The 25,632-nt window shown below is 40.5% G+C and overlaps 1 protein-coding gene across 10 annotated transcripts in view; it reads right to left on the reverse strand.

The window, feature by feature from the left end:
- Nucleotides 1-25,632, reverse strand: part of LOC309373475 (ankyrin repeat and KH domain-containing protein 1-like) — an 86,978-nt gene that overhangs the window by 26,333 nt on the left and 35,013 nt on the right. For 9 of the 10 annotated variants that reach the window (XM_081917685.1, XM_081917681.1, XM_081917684.1 and 6 more), the window contains exons 15-21: nt 13,959-14,708; nt 5,645-5,784; nt 5,416-5,527; nt 4,901-5,046; nt 3,007-3,149; nt 2,345-2,558; nt 546-721 (exon numbers count right to left, since the gene is read on the reverse strand). In XM_081917685.1, the coding sequence (XP_081773811.1) occupies nt 546-721; nt 2,345-2,558; nt 3,007-3,149; nt 4,901-5,046; nt 5,416-5,527; nt 5,645-5,784; nt 13,959-14,708 (1,681 nt within the window). The remainder of the gene's footprint in view (nt 1-545; nt 722-2,344; nt 2,559-3,006; nt 3,150-4,900; nt 5,047-5,415; nt 5,528-5,644; nt 5,785-13,958; nt 14,709-25,632) is intronic. The other variant, XM_081917677.1, reaches the window with a different exon arrangement.

Raw genomic sequence — 25,632 nt, forward strand, 5'->3', positions numbered from 1 at the left:
ACCAATGGCCAGAGATGATGGGAATTGCAGAATTTAACATCTGGAGGGTCACAGCTTCTTCACCCCTTTAGTAAGCCATAGTCAATGGTTTACTCCAAACATCATGATTGCAACATTTTCACACAGACCCTCTAGCTAGCAGGAGCAACAAACCAGGTTTAGCATTATGTCCAACACCAGGTAGTTTGTTTCATTCAAACAAATCATGACTGGTAAGCCTGGCTTAACTTTGTGCTTTGTTAGGAGCAGAACTTTAGTATATTACAATGCTAAGTTCCACTAGTTAGAGGGAAGGATTGAAGCAGGAGCCTTCTGCAGTCACATGGTAAACCATTAACTATGGTTTACTATGATGTGTGAATGCTGCCAGTCTCAACGTTCTATGCCATTGAATTTCTAAGGAACTATTTCAGTTTTTGCTCCTCCCTGTGGCTTTTTTATATAGTGCTGCCAAAACCACCAGGTTCTTCTGAGTCTGCTGGTACCTACTTTTGTATGTGGGTACTCTGGTCGTTATAGTTATTCATGTAAAAAAAATGACATACCGATTAATCAGGAGCTCACAAAACTTGTAGTGGCCTTTATCTGCTGCAATTGTTAAAGCAGTATCTCTTGAGGAAGGCACAGGAGGAGCATTGACATCTGCTCCTTTATCAAGAAGAACTCTTCCAACTTCAGCATAACCTCCAGAAGCAGCTTCCATCAGAGGGGTGAGCCCAGTCTGTTTAAAAGAATGTTTGAAATAGAGTCTATATAAAGCAGTTCTAAACATAATCTAGAAACAGTTGCCAACCTCTTTCACTATGTAAGGATCCCAATGCATGCAAGACCTATCAACATGACTCAGGGTAGCTAGAGTCACACACAATGGATTCACAAGTCAAAAAAAAGCTGTAAGGTCTTGGGACTATTATGTTCAGGTCAGTAGAAGCATCTGTACAGCATAAATGTTCACTTTAATGGATGTCACATCAAAATACAATGCTTTGCTTTAGTACAGAATTTTGCTGCCTTGAACACTGCACACTTGAACAATTTGAACAAAAGTACCTCATCACTTATTTACTAGCATGATATTCAGAATGTTAATATTAATCTGCTCACCACAATATTCAAGACTTTGCAGTTTGCATTTTCTTTGGCTAGTGTTTGGGCTTTTGTTTCCTGCTTCTCTCCAATACACCTGCACGACTCCTCCTGCAGAGGCTCCCACAGGGCTATAGTTCAGGAACTAAACTGAGTCAAAGCTAATCTATTTCTTTAATCTTCAATTTACCTCAAGGTTTCTGCACTTTTAGTCAATAAGGGAAGAGAAGTGGAGTTCGCCACTACTGGCATGCACCTTCTGTCAGGTTGTCCAAATGGGAATGTGGCCCTCGAATTGCAGAGAATCCCCATCCCTTTCCTCTTTTCTCTCCCCTTATTGACAGGCAGTGAGGAACGATCAATGAGGAACTTTTTTCGATTTGAAAGCTGCATTCCTTTGTGTGAAGAATAAAGCCACAACCACCCAATATATCCTACACACACTGCAGCAAACTGCTCATGGGAAAATAATAATCTTTTACTCTTTGGACAGCTCGTAATCTCTTCCACCACCACTCTCTTGTTGCTTGGCCGGAGAAACTGGGACATGGAGTAGGCAGACTCTGGAAAAAGAGGCTGGCGGGGCAGATGAGGAGGCCCCAGGTTGCTTCTGGTCTATAGGCCAGAGGTTCCTCACTCCTACTGTAAACAGGTACCCTTAATCCTTTTAAGATCCAGAATTCATCTTTAACACCCACCTCCAATATAGGAGCCACTCAATTTTTTCACTGTTCATCTTTTGCCTTTTCTCTCTAGGACCACCAGCAAAAAAAGAGGCTATTGGAACAGTGAGTGCCTCTCTACTTTACAGTTACAATCTATTATACAACAGCAAGAAAAAAACAGCTGCCAAAATTCCCTATTCCACACAAAAGTACGTAAGTTTCATATCTGCTTCAATTTTGTCTTCACTCTAATTTAATATCAAAATAAGTGGTGTGGTGCATTTTAGGCTGCAATCCACCTTAGCTTGGATAGGTACAACCCACTATGTGAAAACCAGTATGATAACCAGTAAGGTATCTTACCATCAGGTGTAGCATTTGAGGCAATGTCAGCCATGATGTGGTATCATGAATAATGGTACATTTACTAAAATAAAAGCAATAAAGCCTTCCAATACTCAGTGATGGACAAGATAAGTTGGCATTATTTCAAATTACTGAAATAGTTAAAACCGGAAGCTTTAAACTAAGTCTATTGCCAAAACCCTTTTTACCACAAGTCTATTTGAGAAGAAAGCTATCTGCAGGCTCACCTTTGCCCTATGTTCAACATTGGCTTTTCTGTCCAAAAGCAGGCTGACCACCTCTGCTCTGCCCTGGAAACAGGCCAAAGTGAGCGCTGTATTCCGATTGGTCTCAATCTGAGCATTTATATCAGAGCCCATATCAAGCAACAGCTTCACTGCAGGAACATGGCCATTCATAGCCGCCAACATCAGAGGAGAAATGCCTAGCTTACTCCCAGTCCTAGAGGGAAGAGATAATTAATACAACCACCAGAACAAAAGAACCTGGACAAATGTACAGAAAACAAGTCCCCCCCCCCCCCGCCCCTGGAAGAATAGACACAGGTTTGCAGAAAAATGGAAGACAAACCTAACTGACAAAAGCAGACCAGAGCAGACTAAAGCAGACTGGTCTCAGTTGATACCACCATTTTACATGCTAAAAACACTAGCAGGAATTTGAGGGGGGAAATCTACTAACAAAGTATGTGAGCTTTCAATATATAAAAAATAGACATCAATAAATTGCACATTAGTTATGAGGAGCCCGTATTATGATCGTTTAATACAACTGAATAGGATCAAAATAGATAAGTTGACTTAGACATCCCCTTTATTCCTCCTCCCAAGGTAGAACCAGAAGTGGCAAATGCAGCATGCCACAGAGTCCAATAAACACAGCCTGTTACCTTGAATTAATTTCCGCTCCAGCATTAAGTAGGATCTTAATAATATTAACATATCCCCCAGATGCGGCAAGACTAAGAGGTGTATAATCAGACACATTCCTGTGTTCTTTATTTGCTCCTCGTGCCAGCAGTAAGTCAACAACCTGAAAGGTACAATATTAGCAGGATCAGAGGATAACACCACTCTGGCACTGGGTGGAATTCGCAAACAGCCAAACTGTTAAATCTATAAATAGCTAGAATACAAAATGGCAAGTCAGGGAACCAAGGTTCTCTTTTAATCCTTTCTTTTCCTCAATGGCTATACAAAGAACCAGTTGCCAATTGTCATTAGCGTATAGAGAGATTATGGCAGCAGAGCACTCCTCAAAATTAGTTTCACTAGTTTGTACGTTTTTAATGGTACTGAGAATCCTATAGTCTATATCAAGGTTTCCCAAAGTTGGGTCTCCAGATGTTTTGGGACTACAATTCCCACCATCTCTGATGACTGGTTTGCTAGCTAGGGATGATGGGAGTTGTAGTCAACAGCTGGAGACCAAAGTTTGGGAAACCCTGCTCTATATACAAAAAATCCACAGAACAGGTCGCTTACCATGAAGGCTCTTTCTGGTTTGATGTAGAGGCATCCAGAATGGGCTGTCTTGTTGTACTGCCCAGGACACAGAGTACTGACCTGAAATTGTGTGGCTCCAGACTCTTCTCCACTTTCCTGCCTTGACCAGGAACAGAGCCCTCTATTCTAGCTTCCCTCTCTTTCATTCCTGCAACAGGCTTCTAGGACTTCAAGAATTTCAAAATCGTGGCAAGTGTGTGATCAATGGAAATGTAACGTTTGTCAAAGGCTCTAGATTGCATTGTGAGGCTTGAAAGCAGCAAAGTACTGATTCTTTTTCCCCTGCAGATCCCAACATGTCCTTTTTAGTCTGAATGCATGGAGGAAATTTTCCTTCTTACAGAGTGCCATAGTTTTCTTTTTCCTTTTCAAATGGATCTTGGAGAAAGCAACAAAAAGGTACTAGTAACAAGAACTGAAAAAGGTAAAGCTGGTGAAGGTGTAGAAGCTACTGAAGTCACAAAAGGTGTTGCAGAAGTGAGAGAAAGGACATGGAAGATTCAGCTCTGTTCCTGGGCAAAGCTGGCTGAAGAGTAAAATTTCTCTTGGACTCAGATCTGGTATACAGTTACAGGTGGGATGTGGTTGGTGCTGTGGTCTAAACCACTGAGCCTCTTGGGCTTGCCAATCATAAGGTCGACAGTTCAAATCCGTGCGACAGGGTGAGCTCACGCTCCTGCCAACCTAGCAGTTCGAAAGCATACTAGCATGAGTAGATAAAGAGGTACCACGGCGTCAGGTAAATGGCATTTCCATGCACTCTGGAACTTGTCAAGGTGTTCCGTGCGCCAGAAGTGATTTAGTCATGCTGGGCACATGACCCCGAAAAGCTGTCTGTGGACAAATACCAGCTCCCTTGGCTTGAAAGTGAAGATGAGCACCACACTCCATAGACAAATTCGACCCAGGAGTCCTTTACCTTTTACAGTTACAGGTTACATGATACCTGCCCATCCTGAGCAGTATGGGGAGTATGGACAGTCCAACTTGGATGCCTTTTTCACACCAGAGAAGATTTTGAAGAATCTTGTTTGCCAGACTGACAAAATCAAATCTATCAAGAGCCATTTTAAAGAATGTTTGTAGGAAACAAATTTCTACTACTGGCAATCCACAAATTAAAAAATTAAACATGTTCAATACAATATATATACTTATAAACTAAAATATACAAAAAAAAAAAATGTTTCAGGGAGCAAGGGGACATATCAGGCTGCTACATTCATGCTCTCTTCTCCTAACTTAAGACTAAGGAATATGATATATTATAACATTTACCTCTTGGCGTCCACCAGAGCATGCTAATGAAAGTGGAGTGTCCTTAGTACGTTCAGATTGTGCTTCTATATCTCCACCCTTGTCTAGAAGGATCTCTACAACACCAACATGTCCAGCAGTTGCAGCTAAAATTAGCGGTGTAAATCCTAATAGAGATTATTATATTAGTTGCCATTTTCAAAAGAGGCAAAGAGGTAGAAAGAAAAGTTGTGTATTAAAACCAATAATTCACAATAAATATTGGCAATGGAAATCACTGAACAGTCAGTGTTTGAGTTTGTGATAAAGCACTTGTGGTGGGGGACAAAAAGCTAACAAGAAGCCTCTGCTAAAAAAAACATATCCTCCATTCACAGTTAATGCTCAAAGTTCCATATAACAAACATTAAATTCCCCCCAAAACTGTTTCAAAGCAGTTTTTCTTCTATGAGCTAGAAAGTTATGAAAAGTAATGGAATGTCCAATATCAAGCCCTGAAAAAAATACCAACAAACAGCAGCACTTCAGTAGCTTACCCTTCTTGTCTCTGTGTTCTATACTGGCACCACGTGCTATCAATACAGAGACGAGCTCTTCGTGACCACCAGCACATGCAAGAGTCAGCGCAGTATCGTGGTTACTCTCCGTCTTAACAGTAGAAAGGATATGTTAGGTTTACTAAATACACACCTTATTACTACTCTGTTATAAACAGAAACAACTATTATATTAAAAACAGCTTTGTAACTTATCTACATTACTCACGTGGGCATCAATGTCAACTGAAGGATACGTGGGGAGCACAGATTGAGAAGTGACACTGAGTGTTTGCGAACAAGGTTCAGGTGTAGGCGATTCTGTAGCATGTGAAGAATTGGAGCCAGTAGGCACTCTGCTATTAACAGCTGGAAAAAAAGGATAACATTTAACATCACTTGCATAAAGAGCTCCTTTCCCAGAGAAATCATGTCTTATTAATTACGAAACTTGTTACTGAATAATGAACTTACAGGGAAATGCAAAATTGTACCCCAACCCCAGAAACACTTAGAATAGATTTTCACTTTAAATTTTGTACTCTGGTGTGTGGGTGGGTGTGTATATATACACACTCACACCCTAAAGAGTGTGAAGGGCACACATGTAAGATCTGAAGCATACCCCTTTAAAATATTTGGAAGCAGGCATAGGAAAATATCTCTCCTCATCCCCCCAAATCAAGACAGGCATCATATTTTACATGTGTAATCTCCTTCAAACTTGATGGACTATGCTATGGTTCTATCTGACTTTCCACTTACACTCCTGAAGCCGCACAATAATAAAATACAACATGTAAAGAACTGGCTCACAGATACCCAGTTTCAGTGAATTTTGATTCTAAGTAAGCAAACTCAGCGAAAATTAATTGCAAACCTGCATTGGGTAACTCAAGATCCTACTATTATAGAAAAAAATTTCTACACATTTTTTTCTGAAACATGCACATTTTGACACTATTATACCCCTCCCTATATTTGCCTTTATTCTAAATTAAGCCTTAAGTATTGTAACCTTTACTTGCAGGAGCTGCTCTGGCTCCTTGATCATGACCAGAACTGCACATAGTATTCAAAGTGTGATTGTACCATAGATTTATATAAAGACATTACACTATCAGAAGTTTTAGTTTAAGGCATTTCCCTAAAGGATTCCAGTTGCCACATATTAGGTTAACATTTTCATTGAGCTATCCACCAAAATCAGCTATTGAATGCTCAGACTCCATTAGGAGTTATGATTTTTCACTCCAACTTGCACAATTTTGCAGAATTTGTCACTGTAATACCTATTCACCCACTTTGGAGCTCTTCACAATCCCTTTTCATTTTTACTACACTGAAAAATTTGGTGTCATTAGAAAATTTGGTCACCTCAACTCCAGGTGATTTATGAACAATTTAAAAAGCACCAATCCTAATATAAATCATTTGGCAATGGCCATTCCTCACTTTCTCCTTTGTGAGAACTGTCCAGTTGTTCCTAATTCTCTGCTTCCTGCCCTGTTATTTGTATATATTTTATTTGTATATATTGCTTGTTTTATGTTGCTAGGGCCGTTGGCTAATGTGAATAAAGTTTATCTTATCTTTTATCTTATCTTATCTTATCATCTTCCTGCCCTGTAACTAGTTAATCTTATCCTGTAACTCCTAAGTTTATTCAATGAATTTTGGTGAAGGACTTTTATAAAAAGCTTTTTCAATGTATACAATATTGACTGGATCACCCCATCTACATATTCACAGGCATTCCAAAGTAACTAAGAGATGACTGCTGTTGAGATTTGTGATTGTATCCAAGTGCTGCAGAATCCCATCATGAGACATTTTCTAGACTGTTAAACCTTTTACATATAGGCAGGTGACACTTTCACAATTTACATTTTGTGGCTTAAAGCTAACTAGGCCAGATTATTTTGTTTTACAGGAAATAAGATGTATGAAACAATACTTAACCATCAAATAGTACTAAAATTGTTATGTCAACTGCTTATAGAAAACTACTGCTATGAAAACATTACATTTAAGATTAAAATTCCCATCTGCTGAATGGTCATTACACACTGGGTTAGATCCACACTATTCACACACAGAACATCATGCTGGAGGAAAGTGGGGAATAAATTTTCACTGATTCCCTAATTCTCTTGTTCTGGAGTGGTGTTTGAAATTCCCTGGGTGCCAGGTGCATTTTGCTGCTGAAACAAGTCCAACTGTAACTACATGGAGATTTCTGGGTGCCATGTTGGCAACTGACATTTCCATCGAGCCAGCTGACTCATGTGCGGCAAAAGATGCATGTCATGTGCTTCTGTGCTGCCGTGCAAATCATGGACCCCTTGCTGGGCATCTTAGTCCTTTATCATCACATCAAAAAAATTAAGTGTGTAGCTCAGTACAGATATATTTGATTGTACTGCAGCCTTTCCACAGGCCACCCAAATGGAGCTCACAGACTACAGTTTTAAAACCTCTGCCTTAGTCCACAGTTAATACTATTTCCAGTTTCTTGCATACTGGCAGTGTTAGAAAATCAATATAAGCTAGGAGTCAAATGGCTCCTTTAACAAGGGTCACAGTTGCCAAAATGGAATGCCTAGTGCCATTTTTGGACCAGATGGCTTGAAAGTCCTATTTTTCAAAACAATTTTTTGGTTCCTGAAATTCATTCTGATGGTACCTGACGTTTCCAACCACCTGGAGGTGCATGCCTGGGGATTCTTGGATCCTGACTGCTTCCATACACTAGCAACACAATCTGTATAATTCTATCTGCTATATTTTATCTGCACAGTCAAGATCCAAGAATCCCCAGGCATGTACCTCCAGATGGTTGGAGAGATCAGGTACTGAGTTCCTGGCGCCTAGGCATCTTCACTTGGCGCAAGTGGCTGATAGCCATGTGCAAAATGTGCCAGGCGAATTTCGAACGCTGCATACTGGGAGAAGTGAATTGTTGTAAGAGCAAGCTACTGTCAAGCAATGTAGCTGAGATAATAGAATTGTAATATTGGAAGGGACCTGTAAGAGCCATCTAGTCCAAGCCTGACCACTGGTCCTGCTAGCTAGGGACAATGGGAGCTGTAGTCCAACCACAGCTGGAAATCCCAGTTTGGGAAACCCTGGTCTAGATGAATCCTCTGTTGGATCTTGGCCCTTTCTGCAAATAAAAATAAGCCTTTCCATTTGCATGAGGTCAAGTCTGGATCCAACCCATTCCAAATGAATTGAACACATGAAAAGAACAAATGTAAGCAATAAATTTCAGTATTTCCATACCAGTTATTTTTAAAAACAACTGACAATGCAGTCTTCTTTACATTGAATGAAATTTAAATACTCAAAAGGGTATTCAAATGGATTGAGGATTGCGAGTAAACCTGACTGTACACAATGTATACCATGACCATTTTTTCTTTAAGTGCCATTCAAGTAGGGAGGACACTTGTTTTGGTTTCACATTAAACCTTGAGGTCAACTGAACTTAGGCTGATGAGAGTGGTATTAAAAGCAGTAGCTTACACTATAGAACTTGAGTAAAGAATTGTGCACAAAGCTTGCTACTATTTCCCACCTAACTTGCAACAACTTTCTACACCAGGGATGGACGACTTGTCTCCCTCCAGAGGTTGCTGAACTTCCAACTCTCTTCATCCCTGACCAGTAGTCATATTTGCTGAGGCTGCTGGGAAGTGGATTCTGACCACCTCGGGGGGGGGGCACAGGTTCCTCACCCATGTACTACACAAATTCCAGCAGTGGAACAAAGTAGTACAAAAAAAGGAGCAGCGTGTAAAACAAGAGCTTCTGAGAGTTTTCCAATTTACTATATAAAACTTTCACCAGATAATTGTTCAAAGTTGTCAATATTGGCTGACAACACTGTACAGGTGGCGATCATTTTGCATGCGTTCAACCGATGCGCAACTGACTGCTTTTGGAATAGGCCAGAATGGAGCGCAAGAGGGTTGGCTTCTGTGCACTCCGCTGATGTGCTCAGGGCCAGGAAGGCAATCCCTGTAAAAATCAGGGGGAGGGAACTGTATAGACATATGAGTGACATCTCATCTCTGAACTTGAATATAACTTCATAATTTAAATACACCAGGGAATCTTAGAACTTGTTTCTGAAATTTATGTGACATCCCTGAAATTGATGCTTTCAACTTCCAAGTTCCCAAATCAGTTCACACTCAGTCACAGAAGACACCATACCACATACATTAAAAAGAGTTAATTTTTTAAGACATAAAACACTAAAAGCAACCCTGAGTTGTGCTTTCACAAATCACTGTTAGCCATTATATACCTACAGAAGTTAAGTTCACTCAAATCTGCCCAGAAAAATGCTGAAGCATAAATGATTGGAATAAAAGATTGGACTAGATTCCAGCTGGACTAGATGATCCTCAGGGTACTTTCCAACTCTACAGTTCTATGATCCTTCTATGTTTTCATTTCTCGTGGACAACTTAAAATGGGTGCTTTAACTATTGAAATGTAAGTATGTAATGCACCCAAGGTCAATGTCAACAGAGACAATATCCAAATCTTTATGGACCAACTGAAGTGACATACCGTATTTACTCGAGTCTAATGTGCCATCAAATATAATGCGCACCTCAATTTTCAGAACCTTGAAACCAAGCAAAGTATTTGCTGCCAAATGTAAACGTGCCATCAAATCTAATGTGCACCTTAATTTTCACACTGTAATTTGGCCAAAAAAGGTGAGTGTTAGATTCGAGTAAATATGGTAGTGTCAGCTTACATTACAAGAAGGCACTAGGTAGAAAAAGACAGTACTTGCATTTATAGTCCCATCACAGCCAGTGGCAGTTTACAGGTAACAAACTAGTGGTACGGTTACTGCCTCTAAAGAATTTACAATTTACACAGAAATTTGAAATTTACACCTTTGACTTACTACAAGTTCCTCCCCCACAAAAAAAAAAAAAAAAAAAAAACTATGAGGGGAATGTTACACAAGGTTTTTGTTGCAAGAAGTTCTCAGAACACAGGGAACATACATGTTTGGCTCTTAGACTTTCACACTTTAGATTTTGAAATCCAAGTGTACACAAACTAAGATCTGGTTGAATACAAGGGAACATACATATATTTTAGGGAAGACGGTAGTAGTCCTTAAGTGATTAAATAGCTGAGCATTTTACCTCATGTAAGCCACCTACTACCTTTATTTCTTTTACGACTATGATGGCAAAATTTACCGTATTTTTTGCTCTATAAGACTCACTTTTTCCCTCCTAAAAAGTAAGGGGAAATGTGTGTGCATCTTATGGAGCGAATGCAGGCTGCGCAGCTATCCCAGAAGCCAGAACAGCAAGAGGGATCGCTGCTTTTGCTGCGCAGCGATCCCTCTTGCTGTTCTGGTTTCTGGGATTCAGAATATTTTTTTTCTTGTTTTCCTTCTCCAAAAACTAGGTGCGTCTTGTGGTCTCGTGCGTCTTATAGAGCGAAAAATACGGTAATTCTCCTTCCACTGGGGGATTCTGGTGAAGTTTTCCCATTTTTAAAAAACAAATGAAACAAACCTAGATTTATATTTAGTACTGTCCTAAATGGGGAAATTCAACAAAAAATAAACATTCAAATATGCACTCAAAATGTTGTGGCCTTTCCCAACAATGGTTAAGAAATTCAACAACAGAATCATAGTAACCTGAATTGAAAGCTCAATGTGAAAATTAGCATAAATCCAGTGAATCAATGAAATAAAGTATAAATGAGTATTTAAGAGCAAGGGTGCTTAACACAAAATTCAAAGTTATAGGGCTTTGGTATTTTCCTACTACTTCCCACAGTAGCTGTGGAAAATATTTCACCATCTTCTCCTCCATAAAAGAGAATAGTTGCTTATATATGACAAGAAGATATCTACACTGAAGACAGTGTTGCATCTCCTTTTTGTACCAAATATTAAGTGCCTGTTGTTATTATTATTAAATTAAATTTGTATACTGCTCTATACCTGCAGGTCTCAGGGCAATTCACAACATGAACATTACATTCAAATTGCATGCATGAACACTCCAGCATTGCTTTTCTATCACCAGATACTCTTACATCTCATTTCCTCTGCAACATTCCCACCACCACTTGCCCAATTCTCACAAGGTGCTGTAGGCAATCCTCTCCCATCCTCAAGAGCATATGACAGATTTAAAAAAATAAAAGAAAATTTTCAGTCCCTCCCAGTTCAAGTCATCAGCAAGCCTACTTTCTTTGTCATCTTTCCTCTATTACTGAAATGCTAGACATGCTTATTATTAGTTTAGAAGCCAGTAATGTTGATACATATATCTCCTTTGAAATAGCAATTCCATTAAAAAAATAATGAAGTTTAACCATTAACCAATCTTGACTCAAGTTGACTCAAAATCTGGTCAGCCACATCAAAGACTGCATATTGATTACTATCAGGTATGACGTTAACAATGCAATACTTATAAGTATCTGAATATTCTTCTAACATATGAATCTGCCCATTAAGCTGATTCGGACACTGCAATGAGCACTAGTATAGTTCTTCTCGGGGGGGGGGGGTTAATCTGGGCACTAGAGAAAATCCCTAAAATTACAGCTGTTCCTCCTTCCATGATATATGCAACCTTCCTATTCATTTTATTTGAGCAAATGAGGAACAGAGAACTGCAAAGTCTGCTGTAGGTTTCAGAAACCTACATACTCAATAAACCTAACAGCTTCATAATCTTTCAAAAAGACATAAATCATAAATCACAACAGTACACAATTAGTTTAACTGAGCTCCCTTATTAAATTTAGTAAGTTCACTACACATTTTCCAAACATCTTGACACCAATTCAATTTCAAGTGGATTTTTGCCTACTCAAATTTCTGATTTCCCCCAATGCTGAATTCTAACTCTCCTAGTTCCTGGTTGGTGATATATACACTATTAAAACTTAAGTTTATTTAGTATTTGCTTCTCTCAATCAGATTTATCAGCCACATATTGACATCAAGAAGCCAAATCAGAATGAGATTTATTTTTCCTGTCCTCACTTTGGCAGAGTTGAAGGGAAATCGCACAGAGCACATGGTTACTGCTGGTAAGTTAGATGGAAAATCACTTCACTTACATGATATCCATTTCAAGCAAACTTCCAACAGATTAGACAGCACCAGTTCTATGAGATATCATCTATGAAAATGTATCCATAAAATGCTGGCACAATAAAAAAGTAAAAGACACTTCATTTAGATCCATAAATATTTTTCCTTTCTCCTACAAGGGATTCTGTTATGCTGCAATATATTTCTGAACCCAACCCAGCCAAAGGAAATCTTTTTTCTTGTTTTATCGCACCTGATAGTATTACTTTATTGAACATGAGCCAACAGGGTCATCAAGAGGGCTATTTTCCTTACAAGAAGAATAACTTAACATTTAATAAGCAAAAACTATATTTACAAGTTAGGTGAGCACCTTTCACATTCCCTTTTTCAAATTCAAAAGGAGTATTCCTAGTACATAACACAAAACAAATATAGCTTCAAAACAAAACCAAGACCCATCCAGACTGCAGTAGACTCAAATAAACACTGCTATCTACAGCTTCAACATCTAAAAGGAATGGCCACAGCACTTTTAGCTTTGGAGTTTTAGCATTGGTTTTAGCAGTTTAGGATACAAACACAAAGGAAAACTATATTCTGCCAAAGACAGTAAAGGAAAATGGAGCCAGCACATCACTGCAAACTCCACAAGGGCAAGCCCTTTTCTTACTTTCAGCCTCACAAATTACTCTACAATGAAGGTTAAAGCTTGCAATCTATACATAAACCATGCATATGGTTTTTCTTACCTAGCATCTTACGCTATTAGTCTTAATCAACTATTCTTATTTAAGATGTTAAAATGGTGTGATAGCTAAGCTGACAATAGCTAGTGTAGGCTAAGTTTGTTCCTAAGCAAGAGCTATCATCCCCTTTCTGCTCCAAGTATTTCTAGCGCTGCCATGTAGTTAGAGCATATTTCAAAGGGTTCATTTTCACAAGCATACGATATTCTGATATTACTATATATGAATGAGTAAGCCTGTAGGTTAATTTCCAAATAAAGCTGCTGGTGTTTTAATACATCAAAGTCTCCTTGCTACAGAGGTGTGTCAGGTCATACAAATGGCACCTTCACATGAGTGTTGAAATCATGAGCCCAGTGATACCTTCAGAGGCAAGTGTCAACTAGACATATTTCCATAACACCATTTGGTTCCTTGTAACTAGTTTTCCTTAAAAAGTTACTACTACTGAAGTGGAAGCCCAAAGGATTGATATAGGAAGATTTCAATATAGCAAAATATTAATATTTAACCTTTGATAAAGCAACCCAAATATTTGGGAATTTATAACTTGAATGCCAACATTAAGAGCACTAAGAAATAGATATATTTAAAACAAATACTCCCCAAAGGGAAAATTGCAAGAGGGAATGAGGGCAGAGGGAACGGAGCACACACATTAATGCAAGAAAACATATTTCTCAACCCACCTGCTAGCAGGTCATCAAGAGTGTCGGTTAGCGTCTGTGCTGGAGTGGCAACCATTAATCCGTCTGGTTCTTGAACTAACAGCCCCTGACCATGTCCTGCAATTGGCTGCTGTTGTCCTACATTTTGCTGATTACCTAATACTTTCTGAAGTTCAAAAGAATCTGTCCCATTACAGCCTAGGTTACTTGAAAAATTACACTGTGGCGTTGACAAAGGTTGGAGAGGGACAAACCCGGTTTGCTTAGCAGATGGTGGAGAGTGCTGCTGCTCATCTTTACCTGCCAGGATTCTGTCAACCTGCCATAACTCTGAAAAGCTATCCCCAGGCAGACCCTCATTGCCTTCCACTTCTGGGAGGACACCTGTGTGTGGGCACTGCTGCTGATGGGTAAGGGGTGACTCTGTCTGACCTTTGGTCTCCAAATATTCTTTGGTAAATTGCTGTTGTGTTTTCATCTGTAATTGCCTTTCCACCTTTTGCAGCTCCTTCAGTATTTTCTTCTTCTTCTGCACTTGTTCTTCTCTGTTCTTTTTGAGCTCTTCAATCTTATCTTTATTCAAAGGTTCACCTTGAATTAACTCCAATGATTTAAGCTGTGCTTTTTCAATAGCGCTAATTCTCTGTCCAAGTTCATTCAGCTTGCCTTCAGTTTCTTCCACTATACATTCCAAAGGCTGGTATGGGTGAAAAGGTGACAGTAGCTCCTGATCTGCTACCTGAAGGGAAGTTGACTTCTGCTTGGATGTACCTAAGCACACGAAAAATGTTTGAAAAAATGCCATGCTGAGGTTAACCCATACCCCACGCTTTTCCCACCCAAAACTTTATAACTAACCACATTAGCATAAAATAGATTAAAGTCTACACTTCATATCAGGACAGACAGCACAAGACAGAATTGTAATTTTAAAATGGACCCTAGCTTCCAGTTGTAAAAAAACTATGTTAATATTAAAATAAAAATGTGTCCCCTTAAATATTGTTTATCAAATAAGTAAAATTCTACTGCAAAAAAAATACAGAATATTTACCGATGTCTTGACTACTAACGTTCAGACAGACAAAAGAAGCAAAATCCTATAAATATGCTGCAACACTAGAGACTTAACTTGCAGAACACACACAACATCCAACACATATGCCGCTCTACCTATCTCTGGGAGTTGTGCTTTAAGAACATACTGTAAAAATTGCAAACAGCTATATTCCTCAGTACACGGACCAATGCAAAAATCTTGAGCATTTGCTGCAGAAAGCCCTGTTTCTCTGAACAGTTCAGTTCAAAGGTTTAAACGCACCACAAAAGGCATCCAGCAAGAAACAGCTATCCTGTATCAGTACCTCTACAAATTCAAGTCATCCTTTGCTCAGAGCTTTGCTGTGCAGATGTCAAAAGTCAATGTTACATTAATGCACTAATATTTAACCCCCCCCCAAAAAAAATATTAGTTTGTGCGTGAGGGAGAGGGAGAAAAAGAAAAAAAACTACTAAAAGATACAACATTTAATGGGGTGAATATGCAATTTCAAGATGGCCTTTATGTACCCTCAAGTTTCAAAATTACATGGCAACACAAGCTGTTCTAATAATCTCAAACAAGTTTATTTGACAAGACAGAGCATTACTACTACCGGCTTTTAACACTGTGTTTTGACTCCAATTTTATGATGCTCACAGCAACTCTTATATTATAACACCACTACAACAAATTTAGCTAAAAATGAATTAATGTGTGGGTTTGGGGCGCTATAGTTATATATATATTCAATGTCAAGTTCTGAACGTTATGTTTAAAAAAGTTAGTACTGTCTTGATGCAAGATTAATTGAGCTTTCCTATCTTTGGAGTTGTGCTGAGGCATAAAACCATGCAAACCTATAGGCACAATTAAATTATATTGCCTTAATAGGACCAGTGTGATATACATTAAGGTAACTGACACCGCCTGCAGTATGAAAGTCACATATTAAGCCAACTTTAAAGTTGCCAGCACACCAAGTAATTAACTGGACCACTGTTATGTTTTTATTTTCTCAACACATCAGGACTGTTAATTCTATCAGTCATCTGAAGAGAGAAGCATTTGGTCAACATTCACCTTCATTATGAATCTTTTTACATTAACATATGCCAGTTTTTTATTTGAAGAAAAAACCTAAATTCATCTGTATTACTCTAAGAATAATATTAAAGTGAACTAAGTTTGGTCACAGCTCAAAGCATAGACCTAGGACTGTGCTGATTTGACTTGCGGATGGGATTTGTATATGTCAACTCTCTCCCTTTACCTTCTCCCATCACATATTTTTGACAGTATTATTATTCTACTGGGATCCAAAACAAATAAACATTTTGAATATTTCAAAACTACTCCAAAAATATTATATTGATACCATATACAAAAATATAATCTAACAACAAGCTATAGGGCATAGGTACATTGAGTCTCACAAGGTTAGCCTAATAAGGAATTTAAGTTATCAGGAAGTCCAGGAGGAGAAAACCAGAGAGACGCGATACTGTGCTCATAACAGAAAACAGATGGAAGTTGTAGTACAGCAACATCTGGAGGGCACCATGTTGACCACACCTGGTATAAGCCGAGGCAGAAGAGCAATGCTGGAGGAAGCTTCATGTATAATTGTTTTCTAAAGGAGCATCAAAACTTGTGTCAGAGAAAACATGTGCCTTGAAATATCTGAATAGCTAAGGTGAAATATGTCTTTGGCCACTTCAGAGGAAGGTAATATCACTATTATTCACAAGTTGGCAAAAAGTAGGTCTCTTGGGCCTTGGCATTTGTGTTATCAGGTGCCACAGGGCACTTTTTTATCCCTAACGATATTTAACATCTACATAGAGCAGCTGGAAATGGTTGTTATGGGCTTTGGAGCAGTGTCAACTCTTCTCTGCAACATCTGAATTATAATTGGCTATGTGGGCTTTGGACCAGTGTCTGGGCACAGGTGTGGGATGGATAAGGGCCAATAAACTGAATTTAAGCCCTGGCAAAAAGGAGGCCCTGTGGATAAGTGGTTCCCAGGTCTGGGAGATACATCAGTTACCTGTTCTGGACAGACTTACACTCCATCTGAAGCAGTGGGTACTTTTTACCAGCTTTGTTTCGTAAGACAATTATAGCAGTTTCTGGAGTAAGATAGCTTGGCCACAGTAGTCCAGGCATTGGAAACCTCAGCGCTGGATGACCTACATGCCTTGACCTTAGCCAGAAAGGTGTAGAATGCAGCAGCTAGGCTGTTAACTGTAGTATCCCATCAACCCCATATACCACTTCTGGTGAGAGTGCTACACTGGCTACTAATATGCTATAGGGCACCATTCATCATTTTGTTTTGGAGGAGAAGTCACTCCACTCCCACAATTACTGTTATATAAAACTTTTAGATGCAGGGGTTGAATCTATTGTTTACTCTTAATTGCACACTGCTTTGATATCTCCTGGTTGTGACACAATTTATTAATCTATGAAACCAATAACAACAAGTATAACCTTTCTAGTGCAAGTACAGTAAGCCCATAGTTTATGTGCATTCAGTTTTACACGTGTGGCCAAAAAGAAAGTGAGGGGAAGCAGGGTTCCAGGAAAAATGACTTTTGCAATCCCATCCACCATTGAAACCAATGTGTTTTGACTACACATGGTTTTGGCTTTAGGCATGATCCTCCGAACGTAGCCCCTTTGTAACTCCTGCAAGGGCAGGAGTCATGTCTGAAACTGTCGTGATAACTGGCTTAACCATTGCTTCTTCATGTGCTTAGTTGGTGCCTTCTGCCAACTAAGCTGTTATTGGACACCCCTTCTAATGCATGAGTAAAGAAGCCACTCATTTGGTCACACAGCTCAATTGTATACTGCAAGTATACACTGAAACTGACGGAAAGCATGAATCCTGTAGACTAGACTAAATGGTTTTTTGAACATTTCGGTTTGAAATGCATTTAAGCAGTGTCCATAGTGGGAAAGACCTAAACTAAACTAAACTAAACTAAACTAAATCCCAACACAGAACCCCAAGCCAGCTGCTCAATGTCTCTAAATTGCCAAGACCTTTGCAGAAAGGAAAATATGTTTTTGGTATTCCCCTGTCCAAAATTTAATGAGCTTTTACCCATGAACTCAGACTGAGAGTATGATAAATTGCACTATAGCTGAATATATCTATTAAGGTAAGTATGTGTGGGGTTTTTTTTAAAAAAAGTATATGCTAATGTACTTCAGCAGTCAGTACAACTCATAGCTATCAGGATAAACGAGGCTTAGCATCACCCATCACCTCACTCTCCAGGCAGTCTAATTCACAACAATAAAAACATGGAAATTCAGCTCAATTCCCAAGTCCCTTAAGTTGTTCATGGAACTTGAAGGCCCAGGAATCCAAAACTAGAACTTATTAATATGCTTTCAAGTATTTAAGTTCTAGAAGAAAATGGTGTCTATGATCCATAAGATAAAAGTTGTCAAAGTCATGTCTTAATTTGTAATCAGAAGGAAAATTGGCATGGCTTTTGTCAGATCCCATCCTATCCCTAGGGCTTGGAGCAGGTATATCATGAAATCAAAAACATAAAAAATATGCCAGAACTTCATAAAATTAAAGTTGTAATCTTCAACTCAAAGCCCACCCCAATTAACCCTGTAGGACTTCTAAAAAAAGAGGGTTGTGTCTGGGTAAATCACAAAGAGGAATTTCTGTAAGCGTACAGTCAATGAGAATGAGCTTGCTGGCCTAATGTGGTGTCTAGACAAAATATTTTGGAGGGTTGTTTTTTTTGACAGATTGAGGCAATTACAATGAAACATCTGAGAGGAAGCCATTTGAGGCTGAAGCAGTTTTAAGACCTTATAAAAGTTGAAACCATCTCCAGTTGAAGGTAGAAGACACTGGGAAGCTTAACTGAGATAGTGCAGCCCTGATATAGTAGGCACCCATTGACTAATTCCTCCCTCCGCAACGGTCATTTTTTACTTCCAAGTCTTATGGCATATTGAAATTTCTGAGTAGCTACACAAAGGTTTAAATCAGAACTAAATGGAAGGGCCACAGCTTTTGTGCTAGTAAAGCTAACAAAAGCACTTCACATCTCCACAAAGTTTTAGGTGAATGAATCAAGCAGTACCCAAACATGCACTTCTGAGCAACTTAAAAAGACAATAACAGCCTCTTCCCTCCAATCCCCTGGCAAAATCCCTTTGTTTTCTCTTGTGTAAGTAAATAGTCTAGATGGATTTCTGGAAAAGAGGCTTGGAAAAAGGGGTAAAAGCTGGGAAACTATATTACATAACACATTTTGGCTAATGGTTATGAAAATGATGGCTTCCAAGCTGAATTGAGTTCTTGACCTTCTAATTTTTTTTAAAAAATGTGATTTTTGTAAATTCCATGCAACACTGTCCACAGTTTTAGCTCAACTGAAAAAAAAAATATGAAAGCAGTATAACACAAAAAAAGTTGAAATTAACACAAACAGTAAAATTTGTAAATGATACTGGTACCAACTAAGAAAAGGAATTGCACTGTTAATCTTTTGACAGTCATTATGCTTACAGGCATTTCAAGTTGGACATCCATGAATGTGCTCTAGTACAGTGTTTCCCAACCTTTTTTGGGCAAAGGCACACTTGTTTGATGAAAAAAATATCGAGGCACACCACCATTACAGCCCCGTGACGTCAGCGCGCAGCGTCACGCCGGGAGGGACGCACGAAAGTGTAACTTTCAATTTTTTCCCCTCCCCCTTGCCGGGGAACCTCCAAGCTTTGGGGGGTGGGGGGGAGGAGGCAGCAAAGCGAGGGACTGAGGGACCCTAACCCTAACCCTAACCCTCACCGATCACCCGGGAAAGCATGTGAATGAGGAGCCCCCGTGTCCTGCTCCCGGCAGCGGACGGCACAAAGCGAGGAGGCCTGGACAAGGCAGCACGCTCCCCGCTCTCGCTGCATCGGGGCTTTTCTCCTCCAGGCCGCTTTCGAAGTCCCCTTCTCCGCTCCCAAGAGCCGGAGCCGCTGCTTCCAGGCCCTGTCCGAGCCCCGACTTGTGGCCTCACTTCGAGGAGCGCCTGTTGCTGGGGACGGGGCTGCATCCCCCTCACCCGCACCTCGCTTCCTTCCAGGAGACCCGACGGCTCCCCCTCTCCCGCTCGCCCTCCTGCGCCCGCAGCAGACCGAGACCTCCCCGCCCCCGCCCGGCTCGGCCCTACCTGGGCGCCTCCAAGCCCGGCCGGCTCCGCGTCGCGCTCCACGCCGGGCAGCTGCAGCAGGGGCTGCGCGGGGGCGCGCGGCGGCCCGGCTGAGCGCGCCCCGGAGCCGCCGCACCGCCGCTCGCGAGTCCCTCCGAGAGCCCGCGGGACTGACTCCGGAGTCGCGAGGCGGCGCGTCGCCCAGGGAAGGGGCGGCTTCCCACAAGCACGACGACCGAAAAGAGCCCAGCAGAGCGCGCGCCCCGGAGGACTTGGGGGGGTCTGTAGGGCATCAGTGGCCCCCAGAATTCTGCCCGCCCCTCGCCCCATTTGATCCAGATTTACCCTCTGGGGAGAGCGAGCCCCGGCCCAGCAGGGGGCGCCCTCGCTCCGTCCTCCGGGAAGCAAACGCCCTCGCCCGCCTCCCTCCAGGCAACATCTCGCGGCACACCAGGCAACATCTCGCGGCACACTAGTGTGCCGCGGAACACCGGTTGGGAAACACTGCTCTAGTAGTCAGTGGCCTCAATCATATTTAACAATAAAGCATGATCAGAAACAAACAATGGCTTAGCTCAAACGAGCAGCTTGCTTGTGCGTGCTGCTCTGTCATGCCTGCTTTGTTTGTTCCTTTCTAGAGCTGGAAAACAAACTATTGGAGCAGCTGCCTTAGTGTCATCTGCAAATCAGCGCTCATGGTTTGTTTCTCCTAATCGAATCATGAGTAGTAAGCCAGGGGAAAACCTTTGCATCCACTTGCAGTTTGTCTGGAGAGAAACAAACCACAAGCACAGATTCACACATAATGCTAAGCCAGTGTGCACCAGCTTGTTCAAGGTAAACCATAGTTTTGGACTATGGTTTGTCAATACACGTGAACCAGGCCAAAGTATCTGTTGAACTGACATGAATTTGCTATATTTGCATCTCAAAGGTACACACTTTGTTTGGCATAAACAACAGATTAGTTCCAAACAAACAGCTGGACATCTGACATATGGACACCCAGAATAACTGATCAAGAGCACTTCCAACCAGTATTTGCTGGCACTGGGAGCTCTACAATGGCAAAAAGAGAATTTCTCCAGATGACTCAATACTGCACACTGAGTGAAAATAAAGAATGTCACTTCTTGGTGGCAACATTTCCAATTTTGTATTTTCAAGACATGCTGTGCTACATCAGAGTCAGTTGCCTTCACATTGTATATTCTTCACAAAAACTTCTTAGTGGATATGATGGTTTTATATGTGAGCTTGCCTTCTCCAAATTATTAATTAGGTGATGGTTCTCTCAACAGGCTTTCAAATGCTGAATTTGCTGTGAAGGTGAAGTGTCCCACTCAGTAAATACATAAAAGGTATGATGCCCTACCACTTTCCTATCAGGACTAGTCAGAACGGGATAAGGCCCTTGAAGGAAGCCGACAACTTTATTGCTGGCTCCAGTATATATATGGTTCAAAGGGAATCAGTATATACAGAACCTTCCCAAGACTACCACGCTCAAAGACATCTTGCATGAGGCTGCAGATTCAGAGGACCCAATATGCCCCAACACATCTTGCCCACCAGCTCCAGATTCTTCAATATCACCCTCAGGACTTGAGGTGACTCAGTATCTACGAAGCCATTTAGAATGAAGGCGTAGTGCTTGCCTGTCTGATAATACAAGGCCTCAAAATCCCTCACCTGCTAGGCAGTTCCCTGACTTGGCTGGTAAAACAGAAATCTGAGCCACAAATCAATCATGGTAGAATGGGACAGAGAAGGTAGATATTCTGTTGCTGAATCATTCAGTTGCTTGTTGAATACTTCATTGATGGGTATACAATGCATTTTCTGTGATGTCACCCACATCATCTAGTACTTCTACAACATTTTGTAAAAATAACACAACCTCTAAAAATCTCTGTCTTTTGCATATATAATTCTACAGAACTTTCTGTATAACATGTAGAAGCAACCTTATGTCTGCTTCATGTATTGACATAAGAATTACATCATTTTGTCTTATTTGATGACTTTCTACTGCATATGAACGTCTTCCAGCAACGATTTCCTTACTGCACAGAGTACTAAAAACAGCTCCCTGGGCAAAAACATGGCAAGATCAGCCTTATTCAAAGCTACAAAATTCAGCCTTTTGGAATGCCTGTTCAGAGCAGAGTTAGTGGCTTCTTTGTGGGCTAAGCACAGCATACCGTTTGCTCATGTGGTTTGGTGCACAGTGAAACCCAGTCCAACGTCTTCTGTTCTTAATTTCTTCACCTTGAAAATTCCATAGACAAGATCCTGTGCAGCACACTTAGTACGGAACATTTGGCTTAAGTGTCATCCTTCAAGAACAACCTAATCACCTTGTAGAAGTCTCAAGGACATAAAGCAGCTGTTCCCTGTGCACTTTATTGCATCCTCTGTCCTTGCAAATAATCCTGTATAAGCTGGCATTGTCATAATACTATAGTGCTTTAGAGCTATATAAATTAAAGGCAAATACATGTTTATCCTACTCCAGTGCACACTGGGGAAGTTATAGTTTTGTCAGTCTCCTGGTTTTCAAGTACTAGATGTATCACAGATGTATGCTTAAATTTGCTGAAATTCATCGTCTTGGGGGCATTTTGCAAGAAGTAGAAAGAAATGGAAAACGTTCTGAAGCTAAGATAGGGGCTTTCCCTTTGTGCTGCCCTTCTACTGCAGTTATTCAGAATGACAGTGGAAAACTCCTTAGCCAGCATTATATAGCACTCCCAATCATCATTCAGCTGGAATACTTGACTTTCTTCATCTAGACACAATTCATTATGTCATCATGTCATAAGGTCTGCTTTCTGAGTCTTGTTATGCCTCAGTTGTGTCCTTAAGACACTAAATAATATTTAGTTCAGCTGCCATAAAGTCAACCACTACAGGCTGACTACCATTGAAGTCTAGATGTACAGCTTGTAGTATTTATCCACTTGTGTCTATAGCCATAACCTATGTGCTTCTTAGGATGTGCACATCAGTGAAAGCAGCATAAAGTAATCTGCCTTTATCTTTTAGCAAAACATGAGATTTTGTCTTGAATGGTAGTGCTATTACCACCATCCTTAATGGAATTGTTTCTCAGTCTTCTGCGAATATTGGGTTTTAGTCTTGTTCATATATTGCACTTGTTTTGTGGCATTCTGTTTTCTTAATGTAAAGTACGGACCAATGTTCTATAACTATTATAAATGGTTTGGTTTTAAGTTGCTCCCATTGTTTTCCACAGAATAAACAAGATGAACTCCAACATAGCTGTTTCTCACCCCAGCACTGGAATCAGAAGGGGCAGGGCAAAGATTTAGCCTCCAACCACCTCCCACAGTGTTCAAATGCAAATATTTGATTTCTGCCATTTAAGTGAATTGTTGCAATTTATTCCTATGGGGAAAAATAAACTGCTGCACTTGGGAGGCAACAGACAATGTGTGTGTGTATGTGTGAAAAAGATTTACACTGTTGTACTTGTAGTCAAGAGATATTTGCCCAATATGCCTAACACTAGGTTGCTCAGCCTCCTCCACCAAGCACACAATATCTGCATGCATCTCTAACAACCTAATGTGGAACCAAAAGGCTCCCCCACCCCATCTCAAATCTGTTGCCCCATTTGCAGGCAGACAAGCTGGGGGGGGGTCTTCAAAAGTTTTGGGGGGTTTGGGATTAACTGGTAGACATACTTGTCTCTTTTTAAATAGTGTTTTTAAATTACATCCATGAGTGGTGGTGCAATGCCTCAAATACTGGTAGGAAGCTGCAATTTTGTAGACAAAATAGGGCACTGGGAGGCTGCTGAGAGGAGTTCTGCTGATCCTCATCAGGTTCCACCGCCACTCAGTTCAAAGCCTGACCTCCTTTGATACCTTTTGGCAAACAAGCCACTTGTTTGCTCAGCTATGGTGAGGTAAGAATTGACATCAGGAGTATGAGCAGGGAAACAGTTCAAAAGTGTGGGGTGCAGCCCCCCCTTTTAAGGCCACAGAGAGATGTTTAGGCAGGCAAGTAGCTTCTGTGGATGTTATTTGGAGCTTCCAAAAATGTCTATAGCATCTTATGCGTTCCAGATCACTTCTTTCTAATGCTAATGTATAACAGAATATAACATTTTGGGACAATTTGTTCGTAGTATACCATAAAATTCTAAATGCGTAGCTCAAGACAGTTATAATCATTGCTAAAATTCCACTGCTTCATCATAACTGAAATATGCTGATTTCTAACATGCTATATACAGTTGAGGTCAGAACCTGAATCAAACTGCTTGAGTAAAACTGGCTTATTGAATGCAGTCTCTTAAAAACGCTCTGAACTTCAAATAACCCTTTAGGTTGAATCACGAATGCCAGTGCCCATGTTGCCAAAATAGCACCATCAACGCACAAGAGGAAGCTATCAACAGGCCTGGAAGACTCCCAAGGTTCACTGAAGTAGAAAAATGTAAAGCAGGGAATGACCCCTCCAAAAACACACACACAAAAAAAAAAAACAAGTCCAATTAGGGCTATGCTTAGTTGCCATGGAAAGCCAGCTGACTGCTTGGAGGAGGATGCTGAGTAAATGAAATAAAATATCCTGAACAAAAGCACTACATACTACTTTTTTTTTTTGTAGATCTCACTTGTGCTCTTCACATGGTTTTAGAAATTGTGCTTAAGGCGGCCACTCATTTTTACAAAACAACCAGTGTGATGCTCCAATCCAGAACACAGGCACTTATGGTTTCCTGTCAAAACCTCCTAGCAGTTTATGGCCCCCAACACATGCTGTTTGCCGTAACCAGCATCTTTAGAAGCAAGTAGCAATTGGGAGGTAGAAGTTTTCAACAGGAGACTGGAACAGAGCTCCCATCCCAATGATGAATATGTTCCAGATTGGGGCCTCAGGGCTGTTTTTATTTCAAGCTAAGTGGCCAGCTTGAACACATGTAACATGCAGTTGGCCCTCAGAGAAGCATTGCTAGTACAGAAGTGGATTCTGCTCTACTTCATGAATCATGAGTAAATTTTACAAAATTTGTATTTAACAAAGAGTTGAAGAGGCTTAAAGGCCTGGCAGTTACAAGTGTTTATGCATATACATGGACAAGAGATCCATTTCCATTTTATCAGAATACATCACTTTGTTGGCTGCCCTATGGTGTGCACCTCCTCACAGAGACTAGGCCCAGTGGCCACAAAGGACAAATATTTATTTTCTATACTGCCTTTCATCCGAAGATCACAGGGAGGTTTACAATACAAAAATGTAAAAACATAAAGCATAAACAAACTAAAGCAATAAACCCCCTCACTGAGAAAAAATATTTATTAAAACAAAGCTTTTCTAGTAGTGGCTTCTAAAGAATGAAGCCTTCCTCTCCACCTGCAACGCTGCCTCTCTTTCAGGAGACACTGGGAATGAGTATGGTACACTATTTTGGGAGGGGATCCTGGACAAGCTGCTA

This window comes from Podarcis melisellensis (genome assembly GCF_964234715.1).
Source record: "Podarcis melisellensis genome assembly, chromosome: 7".
Lineage (NCBI taxonomy): Eukaryota > Metazoa > Chordata > Lepidosauria > Squamata > Lacertidae > Podarcis > Podarcis melisellensis.